At 38.4% G+C, this 13324-nt stretch overlaps 2 protein-coding genes across 2 annotated transcripts; both read right to left on the bottom strand.

Annotated features, from left to right (window-relative positions):
• Window positions 1–2569: 2569 nt before the first annotated feature.
• LOC120720830 lies at window positions 2570–4099 on the bottom strand. Its single transcript, XM_040010628.1, has 4 exons — window positions 3958–4099; window positions 3554–3853; window positions 3159–3479; window positions 2570–3067 (listed from the first exon to the last, which is right to left on the bottom strand). The coding sequence occupies exons 2-4, from the start codon at window positions 3753–3755 to the stop codon at window positions 2940–2942; spliced, it is 651 nt and encodes a 216-aa protein (XP_039866562.1). The 5' UTR covers window positions 3756–3853; window positions 3958–4099; the 3' UTR covers window positions 2570–2939.
• Window positions 4100–4263: 164 nt separating this feature from the next.
• chrna3 (cholinergic receptor, nicotinic, alpha 3) lies at window positions 4264–12787 on the bottom strand. Its single transcript, XM_040010627.1, is given in 7 exon segments — window positions 4264–6885; window positions 6999–7148; window positions 7150–8200; window positions 8521–8630; window positions 10024–10068; window positions 11953–12092; window positions 12537–12787. Coding segments are annotated over 7 exon segments (1686 nt in total). The 5' UTR covers window positions 12598–12787; the 3' UTR covers window positions 4264–6756.
• Window positions 12788–13324: the final 537 nt, after the last annotated feature.

Here is a 13324-nt window from a genome sequence, read left to right on the forward strand (position 1 = left end):
AATAAATTACCTTCCAACTTCTCTTTAGGTTGATTTTATATACTTGATTTAAGCAAGAAGAGAGAGTCGCAGTCTTTCTTTATTAGTGCAGTAGATCTGACTTTGAATCTCTTTTGCAAGTGTGTCTTAGGTCAAGATAGGCTGCATTAACTTATCTTGTCTTCTAATTTGCAGGAGAGGATAAAGATCCCATATAAAACTCATGTAAGCTCAGCCTGCCTGGGTTTAAGCCCAGGACTGTCTCAATGTGAAGAATAGTGCTAACCACTTTGCATGTGGTACTGGGCAAATGTTTTTAGCCACTATTGAGGACAGTGATTCCACACAAAAAGCCACAGGGGGCAATTTAGTGACATGAATATCATAAAAGAGAGCTTATGGCAAAGGCCTGATTTCAGAATCCTAACTTCAATATGAAATTGCATTTTCTTTTTTCAAATGGGGGGTGCTGCTGTTTTTGCAGAGTATCTAACGAATGAAAGCAACAGGTTATCAAATGCATCGTCTGAACACTGCCAGCAGTCACCTTCTCAGGATCACTCTCTGCCCTGGTAATTAACAAACAATTTGTATTTTAAATACTTAACGCTGGTACATGTATCCCATTACTCCCCAACACTGGAAGATAAGAACAGTGAGAAAGGAGATGAGGAGGCAAGGACTAATTATGGTGACTGCATAGAAAAGAGGAAAACTGCAAATGTATAAAAAGTATTTGATATCTGTTTAGATCTCCTTACAGCACTTGTATTTATTATCACGTTTAGGTGCATCATTAATAATTCATTCACCTTTGCTCCAGAAGTTTTTCAGGTTAATAGGAGCCCCTATCAGCACCAAATCAATTTGAGCTTGGTCATAGATCAAAAGACAATCACAGACAAAATCATGCTGAAAATCTACATTGCATATCCTTTTTTATTATTTTAAAAGAAATGAAAATGATAAACCTACCAAGAGTGGCCATAATCTGTCATATTAGTGACTAAACACATGTTTTGGATGGATCATCTCAGGTGATATTTTGACTGAGGTTTGGTCTGTTTTCAGTATCTTTGCCCTGCCATATGATTGCATTTTTTTCTGCCCATTGGGTAAAAAAAAAAAAATTACATTCATCCCCCATCTTCACTGTGCTGATTTATTTATGTTCTATTATTTCATTATTCTAACAATAGCATTGTAGCTAACCATCAGGTAGCATATCATTACATGCCAGCTAGCCCAACTTCAATACAAACACTGACACTACTTAATTTCTTTCTGTCTTTATTAATGTCTGACAAGCCATACGTTTTAGTTTTTTAGAAATCTCTGGGTCAGTACATGGCATTTCATCTTTAGATAGAAATGATAGCGAGCTAACTTCCTGCTTCTTCAACTTCTAACTCTGTTGAACATTGAAAATCTTTTTTTCTATGGATGCATGTATTTTAAACCTTATTGTAACAGATGGGAGAGAAGCCACTACAATCATTTTATTGGAGATGTAAATTTCTGGGCTCTTTTAAACTCTCAGTGGTGCCACAGAGTCTGTTTGAATTTGGGAACAGAAGTTTGTACCGGGGAATAGCTACTGACATCAGACTTTTAAGGCAGTTTTTGCAAAAAAGCAAAAGCAAAATACCTCTTTCACAGCTTTGTATGTGGTAACCCTACTGCTGTAGAATAAAATGGCTAGGTAAGTGGCCTGCACCTGTGAAACCTTTTGTGCTTTTGGGGGTTACCTTATTGTTGCCTATCCAGCGTAGCTAAAGCCGACAACACCGGTCTGCTAATCAATTAACCAAATCAACATCCCAGAAATGTATTTGACTTGATGCTATAAGTCAGAATGAAAAGTATCCCTTTCATTTTTAATTGCATTAGCATTCGCTTCGGTCATGAATTAGCTGGAATGTGGACTGAAGGGCAAATAGGGGAAGAAAACTGTGGGCTTGATCTTGCAGGCAGATCATCTGTGGTTCAACAGTTTGAAGTTAAGTAGCAGCCATGGCCATCTCTGTTTAGACACTCATAAGCTTGCCTCTTTTCTGTTCACCATTTTTCATGACAGAATTAACTATTCTAATTCAGACAGCATGAAACACACACCATATATACCCTGTGGTCTTCCGGTGACACTCAGTGAACTAACAGATACAACCCCGCTGGTGCAAAAGAACAAAAACATCGTGATAATAAGCTGTAAATGTTAGTTTTATTATTCTTGTGAATGATGTGATCAATCCAGCCTTTTTATTCTACAGCTCAAGATAAGAAAACCAATTAGTTACCCATATTTTACAGTGCCTTTAGTGTTAAAAAAAACATGTTATTTGGCACACTGCTGATCATGATCTTCATAAGATCTCTTATTTGTGTGTTAGAAATCAAAGTAACCTCAATGACTGTCAAAATGTATTATTGCTGTAAAACCTTGAAAAAATTGCTAGAAAATTCTTCTCAAATTAAAAAAATGAAATTTAATATTAAATATACAAAAAGTCATTAAGCAATAAACAGTTAACAGAAAGGTTTCTGTTTTTTACTTTCTAATATAGAAATATACATTTTTTAGGACTACAATTAAAAAACAACAATAAAAATAAATAAAATACAAAACTGGACAATCTGGGCAATGAGCTATTTATATCTTACAATATAAATATAAATATTTGCCCTCTAACTGTGGTGAGAAAGTAACACTGTGTATCTCTGTCCTGCTGTCTTTGACTGTCCTTCTTCTTGTCATCACAGAGACCATAAGTCCAAAGAGTTGTCCCGGGGGATTTATTTCTTCATTACAGCAGCTTTTTCTTTCTCATATATAAAAACAGGGAAATATGTAACTTCTTTCCACTGACAGAAAGGGGAGTTTCACCACTTAACTAGTGGGCTGTGTGTGGCCTGCAACATAAAATCAGTTTGACACTCCTGATCTAGATCTTCCCCCTCTCTCATCCTGCCGTTCCTCCAGCATGTGCGCATTTGCCTGTTTGTTGTATGATCCACCAAAGGCACACCACCAGTAATACCATCAAGGTTATCACTCCATAACGTAGTAACCTTGAAGAGATTAAATTCACTGGAAAGCACAAAAAGACAGAATAAACTAAAATTAAAAAATTAAAAAATTATCTATTTGAAAGATTTTTGAAGCATACAGACATTCTTACCTTTGACCTGAAGAAATACTTTGTTTGTTCCATGAACTGTGTGCTCATGCTCATAGAAGCATTTCGATGGCAGCACTATGCAGCTGTAATGACCTGAATCCCTCAAAACTGCACCATCGATGATGAAAGTTGTCAGCATCTGAGAGACATTAAAGACTTGCACTAGCAGAATCGTGTCATTCTTCCTCAGGTAAGCGTAGATAAATTTACATCCACCAAGTGTATGTAGGTGTTGAGACACTGTGCACTGGAATTCAACATAGTCTCCCTCATGAACAGTGGATGACCCAACTATTGAAATATCTGCTGGGAGAAAATTGGCTGCATGGAAACAGGAGAAAATGAGTGGAAAGAAATAACAATGACATCATGTGTTCAGGAGTCAAAACACTTACCTATGACCAGAATCTGAATGATGTCGTCTCCTTTCTTGGCTACTTCAGAAAGTGTATAATGATTCGGGGAATAAACACAGCTGTAATTTCCACTGTGATGAAGACCAGCTCTGGATATGATGAACGTAGTGTCACTTCGATCTTTCTTCTGGGGGAGATACTGGATTCCCCACTCATTTATTAACAAATAAATAAAAACCATGGAGTCTTTCTTTTTCCCAAATGTGCTGCATGTTACAATAAGGTCACTGTTTTCACTTATAATCGTCTGCTGTGCCAGGATCTTTGCAGGAAAAATATCTGCGTGACATCATAGTGAGTAACATATGTAATGATGAGCGCAACCTAGTAACATTTAGGAATACAGAAGAGACATATCTTGTAATGAAGGAAACTGAACTTACCCTCAGTTTGGCTTATGACTTGGTTTGCCAGAACACCTTGAAGAAAAGAAGTGAAAAATTAAATGAATCCTTTCAGATTAAATAGATAGAAAACAGTTTCACTTAAAGATGTAGATGTTATCTGTTAGTGCACTCACACAGAAGAGCGATTATTATGTTCATCATTATAGAAAATGAGCCGCCCTTACAGACCCTCTGCAGCGTATCTTCTGAAAGCTTCTCAAAGTCCAAAACTACAGAGTGGTTAAAAAGTAAATAACCATATGCAAACATGCAAATATAACATACCCCTACCTGCTCCTTGTATGGTAGCGAGAGATATTTACGTGTTAGGATTAAAAATAATATCTACAAACAAATAATACTTACCACACTGTACTGTTATACTATTTTACTCTCATATACATTATATACCCATTTAGCTTTTGCTAACACTCTATTTCTCTCTTTTTGTCAGATAATTTGCTTCTTCAGATGTCTTACCTTGCTCTGATTCTGTATAATAAGTCAGTCTGACGTACTGACAACTATACCCAATACAGGGTACTTATCTTCTTTCACTTTCCACTTTGCACTGAGGAAATGCACCCGTCCATTTTCCTCTGCTTATGCAATTTGGTTTGGGTGGGAGTGTAGTGAGGGGTGGAGGAAATGGCAGGGTACACCCTGGACAGGTCAACAGTCTGTCACGGGGCTAACACAGACAAACAGATGGCAATTTACACTCACACCTCTGGGCAATTTAGGATCACCAGCTAACCTCCACTAACTGTATGTCTTTGACTATGGCACAATGGAGGACATATATATACAATGAAAAGTGAAAATAACTATAGCGATTCAAATGCAATACAATCTCCATAAAAGTTTAATCCACAAATTAAGCAAACTAAAAAGCAACCACTCACAGAGACACACACGTTAGCTTTTCTGAAGAGTGCACTGGTTGACACTGACTAAAGAAAGATTCTGATCCAGCTGACCAAACAGATTATACTAACTTTGACCAAACCTTTACCTAACCTAAAGTTGTGTGTTTGTATGTGTGTGTGTATGGTGTGGTCATATGGTTCCAGTATCCTCACAATTCATAAATGACATTTTCATAGGTTTTACACTTTCCGAATAGCAACCATTTTAAAGGTAAGCAGCAGCTGTTTGTAGTGACTTCAGATGTGTGATCAAATAAAGATATTTTATAGCAACAATCAGAACAAACTGGGCTACATATCCCTTTATAAAATGAACAGGAAGTAATTTGTAGTAACAAAGATTTACCACAGGGTGGCAGTCTTTAAACACACACTGCACTGCTTGATTTTCAAACCTGAACATCTCCATTAAATTTTATAATGTTTGACAGTTCGATGTGATGTCTGGAAGCATAAAGAACCCAACTTAGAATTTTCTGTGGCCTGATTCGATATATTTACTTTAAGAAAGAAGTAAGAATTAGCCTACAATCTTTCTTTAAATGGTGGAGAGTCCCAGGCATTTAAACCCCAGTGGCACCTGCCCCTTATCTTAAAACATGTAGTTATCCTAACTGGGCTTTCATTAAATCAGCAAAGATACACAGGAAAGAATGTCGGACACCAACTAGGGAGAAACAGAATGACAAACAGAATAACATTGTCATCCCTTATATAGCAGCTTTGTCGGAGAAACTGAGGAGGTGTTTTGTTTTGTTTTGTTTTTCCCGAGCACGTCATCCCAGTGCACTTCAAACCCAGCCAATGTTCAAATTTTTGGACAGAGAAGACAGATGGTCTGAAAGAGCAGTGAAAGAGGCCCACAACACAGGGGGTGGCTTACGACACCAACTGTCGGCTACCTACAGGGAAGTTTTGAGATCTCTTCTCAACTCCCACTATCGTCTTGTGCCAGGTGACCCTGGACCATCACGCTAGGAAGACCATCTTGTATGTGATACCCTGCAAATGGTTTTACCCAATATTGATGACAATTATTCCAAGTACAGTATATTGCCACAGTGGTGAATTAGATTTTTTTCCCTCCCACTCTACTGTACTAACCTTTGTATGAAGTAATAAAAAATATTTGTTTAAAATCGATTTTTATTGTTAAAAAGCTCAAAGCAAGTACCTGAAATATGTCTATCTATATAGGCCTAATTGCGTTAATATAATTACTCACTATTTATCAATCCAAACAAAAATCACAGGTCGTTTGCAAAACAGTTCTGTAGACAGTACCTTATGAAGTGCTGCATCCTATTCAAGTCTCATTCTGAGACTGAAGCATTCCACAAGTCATAAAGCCATTTGGCTTGTCTTGACTTCTTGTAGCTGGTTTTATAACAGTCACAAACATTAGCAGAGCTTAACTACATACAGAAGATAAATACAGAAGGATACACAACCACAGAAGTCTGTCACACATGATATTATACATCACTTTAGTGAGACTATTAAGTAAAACAGCCTGCAAACTATCACAGCTATAGAGAGGTTATGTCATTTTCATGTAATAATGTGCCCCAGTCTTCACTTCTAGTGAAGCTTACCTGTTGAATGATCAGAGTATCTGAGTCTGTGTTGGCTTTGGCTTCGGGAAACATTTTACCATTTTTAAAGACACTTAAACATTTTCAGTTAAAATCACCCTAAATGCAGCCATGTCCTTAAGATTTATGAATCTATGAACAAAACGAAACACTTCTACCATCAACATTTGTCATGATTTCGACTTGGCTTTGAAACTTTTTCTAAGCATCTGTGAAACATATGCTCGGAATTCAGCAGTCTGCAGTATTAGTATTAGTTTTGTCAAACTGAATCAAATATCTTCCCCAAGTAATAGAGGCTGGAGGAAAAGGCCAGCTGTTCCTAGGATGCACACGAGCACAAAAACCCATAGGAAGATCCTGTCGATAACCATGGCAACGTATTTCCAGTCATCTTGAACCTATGAGAGGATCAAGACAAAAAACATGTTCAATGTTACAGCAATATTGTAATTCTTTATTTGAAAGCTGTATGACATTAAATGGTTTTAGCCTTGCTTTTTTGAGTACTCACCTCCTTTGCTTCATTCTGTAGTCTCATATTTTCTGCTATGTATTTGACACTCTCAATAGCTTCCCTGACCTCAGGAGAAAGAGACAGAAGAGGCATTATTCCTCCATCCAAAGACTCTGAGCTGGAGCATTGACTCCCCACTCCAACACCCTACAGCACTGCCTCCACTCAATGCTCCTAGGCTGCTCAGTCCTCCACTCCCTCCTCCAGAATCTGCAGGCAACTTGCCGGTTCTCTTCTGCCAGCAGCAGTTGCAGCGGCCCTCACAACACAAGAACCCAGAGCTAGGACATTTGATCGAGTCTCCACCCAAGTTATTGAGATTGGAAAGCTCTGTGCTATTAAAAAGTCTTTGCCGGTTTGTTAAACTTGACACCACGCTGTTGGCAAGGGCCTGAGGTTTGTGCTGCTTTTGTAGAGTACCTAATGAATGAATGGCGCAGGATTTCGAATGCATCGTCTGAACACTGCCAGCCACAGTCACCTTCTCAGGATCTCTCTCTGGCCTGGTCATGAACATCACCCTGGGCAGCAGTTCAAGAAACACACGCTTTACCCAGCAGGGCATTGTATGTGTCTTCGGGGTGCGGTAGTGGACGTTCAACACAAAAACAGTAATGACAATAGAGAGAGTGACAAAAATCATGGTGAAGAGGAGGTACTCGCCAATCAAGGGTATCACTAGTGAGGTGGAAGGGATGGTCTCTGTGATGACGAGGAGGAAGACAGTCAAAGACAGCAGGACAGAGATGCACAGTGTTACTTTCTCACCACAGTCAGAGGGCAAGTAGAAGACGAGCACTGTGAGGAAGGAGATGAGGAGGCATGGGATGATCATATTGATTGTATAGAAAAGAGGGAGACGACGGATGTACAAAGAGTATGTGATATCAGTGTAGATCTCCTCGCAGCAGTTGTACTTAATATCATGTTTGTAACCAGGTGCATCAATGATCATCCACTCGCCTGTCTCCCAGAAGTCCTTGAGGTTAATAGTTGAGCCAATCAGCACCAAGTCGATCTTGGCTTTGTCATAGGTCCATGAACCAAATTTCATTGTGCAGTTTTGGTAATCAAATGGGAAATATGTGACATCAATCTTGCAGGAGCTCTTGAAGATAGCTGGAGGGATCCAGGTGACATCGCCATTGTAGCGAAGCAGGGCCTTTGTTTTGTCATCAACCTGGAAATCTCCAACTGCGCTGTAGAAAAAGACAAAAGAAGAGTGAGAATGGAACATTGAAAGGAAGGACAGTAAAAGACAACTGAGCCACTGAATACTAACCAGATAGATATAAGCAACTATTGAGTTATGAAAATATCAATTAAAAAGATGCCCTGGGGTTTCAGTAAATGCACCATGTGATGTTATGTATAGCTTCCCTAAGAATCTTCAAAAGAAGAAATGACCCATGCTGAATGAACAATGTAGATCGATAACATTTTGTTACTGTACAGACATCCTTTGCAGCAATAAACAATCAATGAAGACTCTGTGCCAGGTTTTTGTTATTATGCTCACTTGTTGTACAGCACAATGTCTGGCTTCCAAATCCTGTTGGACGGCACTCGGATAAACTCGACGCCTCCGAAATCTTTTGGGTTCCATTTAAGTTTATAGTCATTCCAGATCTGAGAAACAGAGCAGAAAAATTTCTTTTACATAAAAAAAAAGTCTGAGAATTAACAGGTATGAGTTTCAGAGTCAATTTGATGCATGTGTAAAGGGGTTTTAAATCAGTTTTCTGGAGATCTGTTTGGTTAGATTAAAGCTTGAAACAGAATGTGACAGTTCAATAATTACCTTCCACCCTGTTCATTCAAAATGTTTTTAAACATATTTAATCGCTAGAACATATTAATTACAAAAACATCGGTATGTTAAAGAAACAACTAATACAAAGCAGCAGTTGGCGGTATATCAAAAGAACTAGTCTATAGTCGTGTCACAGTAGGATTTTGGCATGAATGGAAATGTCAGTAAGCCAGCATGTATCATAATAAGTATTATAGCCTATCTTTGTGATAAACTATAGTGAAAAACCACAGTGTTAGCCATGGAGGTGCGTGCTGAAAAGTTAAAAAAAAGTTAATATAATGAGTCTGAAAATGCTTCCTCCTGGTAATTATCTCTTGTCAGTTTTTATATGCATTTGCTTGTAAAATGCTCCACATAAAATAAAGAAATAATGTCATTATCTCCAACGGTAGCACATAAACACAAGGATATATAGTACACGTGTGACTTGAATCACAGTTTATAGTGTGTTTTATGGATCTTTTGAACACTGCTCATCAGGACGGCCAGTGATCCTCATGAGGCTCATGAAGCCAGTACATCAAAGCAACCCCAGAGAGCTGTAAAAAATTTGACTTAATTACAAAACAGTATGTATCCAGAGTGTATTGCAAGATGGGATGGAGAGCAGGAGAAATGTGTCTCGCCCCTGATGAGTATTTCCCAGAGACATACTAAAAACAACAGATGACATTAACATAAGAGAAGCAATGCTCCAGCCCTGAACCCCAAAAAACAATTAAAGCTCAACATTTAGTAGAAGACTGGCTCTGTCACAGATGTGTGCTTGCTCAGTACATGTAAAATTGGAACAGGAGACCCGCCCTACCTCATCTGACTCATTACTAGTTCATTGCACTATGCAGCATTGCAAAAAAAAAAAAAAAAAAAGCGGATAATCACTGAACTTTCACTTCAAGATTCACTTTAACTGTACAAACCCATAATGGATGAATATTCCATATTCGGATATTCTAGATTTCTTAACTACTGTCAAATTATTTTTTTAAAATGCAAATTGGTTATGAAATGTAAGTGCATTCAGTTTATTTGATTTTTTTTGAAAGAAAATATGATCACACGGATCAATGTGTTTAAAAAGCTTCCTCCTATGAATAATTCAACCTGTCAGTCTAGCTCCAAAGAATCACGCATGACAGAAGGTTGGATCTAGACTTGATGTCCTTGCTCAAGGTCTGTTTGCACAGTCTTGAACAATAAACTTACATGTCTCAGCCACAGATTGGTCTCCATGATCTGATTGACTTCATCCTGAGAAGAGGGTAGAAGATAATAGATAATGAGGACACTGAAGCAAAGAAAACTAAGTACATGTTATTAATAAAGTTAAAACAGTAATAATAACTGTCACAGGCAATCATCCAATTCACTGCTGAGATTTTTGTCTGTGCTTCTGTAGCATCAGCGCAAAAGGTTTCAGAGATCTGCACCTGAGTCCCGCATGCCTGGAGCATAATACACATGACAGCTGGGGCTTGTAGGTCGCAGCCTTTAACTTTTATTTTTTTTACTAGCAATTCAGTGATACAGCTGGAGCAGAGGGACTAAAGATGGGAGACAAAACAACTGAGGGTCAGATTTCTGTGTGACTTAGACCGTGAATGAACCAATCTCATGACTGAGCGCAAACATTAACCATTCATGTGACCATCTTGTATCCAGAATAGCTCTTAGATTCAATGGTTGACAGAAGGCTTTAGTTTAACCTCTTCTGAATACCTTTGGGAGAACAGTTATTTCATGTCACTTGGATAGATAAGACACACACTCTGTGGTTCATAATTAAATCACTCAAAATCCTAAAAGAAGCAAAATAATTTTTTGTAGTCAAAATCAGATGATTAAATTAATATTTGCAGATTTTGTTTTAACAAGGAAGAACTGAATGTTGGCTGTAGATCATATACTACATCTACTATCTTTAGCAGAACAGCCTCTGAGACCAAAATGCACATTGCCATTACCAAGTGATCATGTGGTTTGATCCCTGATTGTGAGATAATGTTAGTTTGCCCAGCCCATAAGGTATTGATGCTCTAAATTAGCTCATATAGCCATGTTGGAGTTGTTGAAGGTGAACCAAATGCTTCTGAGTTTGGAGCACCAGGTGTGCAGAGGGAATAACAGTCATCCATCAGCACTCTAGCTTGGCTTGCTACTTTAAATGAGTTAAGGATCATGTAACAAAATATCTCTCTCTCCGTATCATCATTGTCTGGTCAGACAGATCTTTAATATTTATTTAGATCCTTTGAAAAAATAAAAACACCTTGTTTGCACAGAGGCAAAAGAAGATGCATAAGGTGTCACCTCATGGTTACTAGTTTATACACAGTGAAATAATGTTACCTATTTTTGACCGGCATTTTCTTTCTGTTAGACCATTATAACACCAAAGTATTGTTTGACATAAAGGGTTAAAAGAGAGCAATGTGTGGAATAAGGGTAACAATAAAATAAAAAAGAGACAAACACTAAAAAAACATATTCCTTAAAAAAGCAAATAAATAGTACATTCTGTATTTCCAAACAATTTATTGTGTGAATGAAGCTGTATTGCTTGCCAAACAGTCCTTTGCTATGCTTATTATCACCACCTGCGCTCGACCTGTCTGTGTCAAGTGACACAGTCGTCTGTCTGGAACGGCAGTCTGCAGTCAACAAACTCTAGCAGAGAAATCTAGGAGTGCCCATCTGAAGTGGCAGTGACTGAGTGATAGGGGGTGCCTGAGAGGTACTCAGACAGCTGACATTTCCCATCTTGTCTTGGCCAGAAAAACAGCCCAATTATCCGCCCTTTCATCTAGGTCCCAGGGGCTACTGTGTAACGTGAGAAGGTATCTCAAGCTTATGATACGGTGTCTAAATTACCACCTTGCCCTAAATTTTGTTTCAGTAAAAGTCTGCAAAGCAGCACACAAACTATATCTTTGAGATGTAAAAACACAAGTTTTAAGCCTTGTATACACACAGATCTTCTACAATTTCTACTCTTTATAGGCGAGAGTAATCTAAGGTCATGTTTATTAAGCAGAGTGATATTTGTTTTATAGAGGTGAAATAGCTGCCCCATAAATCACAAACACTCCGGGCATCAGCTCCGACACTGAGGAAAAACATTTTCTTGCTACTTACCACTTTGACCAGCTGTGACATGGACACCTCAAACTGCACAATGACTGGATCAGATACATTTTCCACCGGCCGTATATACTGGTTGTAGTTGGAAAATATCCCAGAGAAGAGCTTATGCTCTGCATCTGAACATGTGCCTCCTGGACAGGAGCACAATGTCAGCCATGGGAATCTCACTGCATATTTAAATGATTATACAGTTTAACTGTGATCTATGTTTTTCTGCTTTACCATTTACCACCCAAAGTAGAACTCTAAATTTGACAGTTTCACAACCTTTTTTGACATTTTTTAATTTCAAGTTCTTTTCTTTCTAACTTGAGTGATGAGATTTCATTTGGCACCTATTCTTAACACAGTATGTCTCTTACAGAGAGCAGCAACTACAGCAACATATTACTGTTATCCTGATTGTATAAGATTAAGGATTTGAACACATGCATGATTCCTTGATGCACTGCATTAAATTTTACATAACCCAATAGATGTAGCCTTCAAAAATAATTAGATCTATTGCTTTTTTTTTTTTTTTTACATTTCCCTAAAGCAACAAGTAGATTTCATGCTACCAGCTTCTTACTCACCTGACAGAAGACACAGAAAGAAAGCACAGGGACCAGATAAGAAGTGAAACCTGGTTTTCATCCTGTTCAAATTGACAAATGCCAGATAATTCCAGGGTCAGCTGCAGCAACGATCCACGGAGCACACAGGAGGAAAGTGGAGGAATAAGAGCTCGTCCGCATCACCCGACAGAACGAGCGAGCAGAGGGAGCGAGCGAGTGAGGGAGGCAGAGCCACACTGAGGCATACAACCAGTCACAGTCAGGAGCCATGCACTGCAAAAATAATAATACAAAATATGCAGAATATAGCGACTTAATCGGGTAAACGGGGGTAAAATGTTGAGTGGTGCAAATTTTTCACCTCCAGTCACACCATTGGATGGTCAGCTTCCCAAGACTTAACAGCCATTGTCCTTCATGTCTGACACACAGTCACATCACCCCAAACAGCAACGGATCCAACTGAAATTATCGCTCTGGAAATATGTGTATTTATTTATTCCATGAGTGGACACCCCCCCGCCTCCCCCACCCATTCTGCGCCGGTTATTTAACAACAGTTAAATCACAATCAGATGAATTTTGTTTAGTTAAAAACATTTTATGTCATGTTTCTGTCATGTCTGGGTGCTGTGAAGCAAACATTTTTGGCAGACAGTTGACCCAGGTGGTGTTCAAACAAATTATCCTCTCACAGACTTTCATATTGAATTAAGAAACTACATTCAAGCAAGTTCAATAGCCTCTGTGCCACTGGGTTTGAGTTTGTCAGATACTCAGTTGGGATAGAGTTCTGTCCTTCATTT

This window comes from Simochromis diagramma, unplaced genomic scaffold (genome assembly GCF_900408965.1).
Source record: "Simochromis diagramma unplaced genomic scaffold, fSimDia1.1 OVJJ01000603.1, whole genome shotgun sequence".
Lineage (NCBI taxonomy): Eukaryota > Metazoa > Chordata > Actinopteri > Cichliformes > Cichlidae > Simochromis > Simochromis diagramma.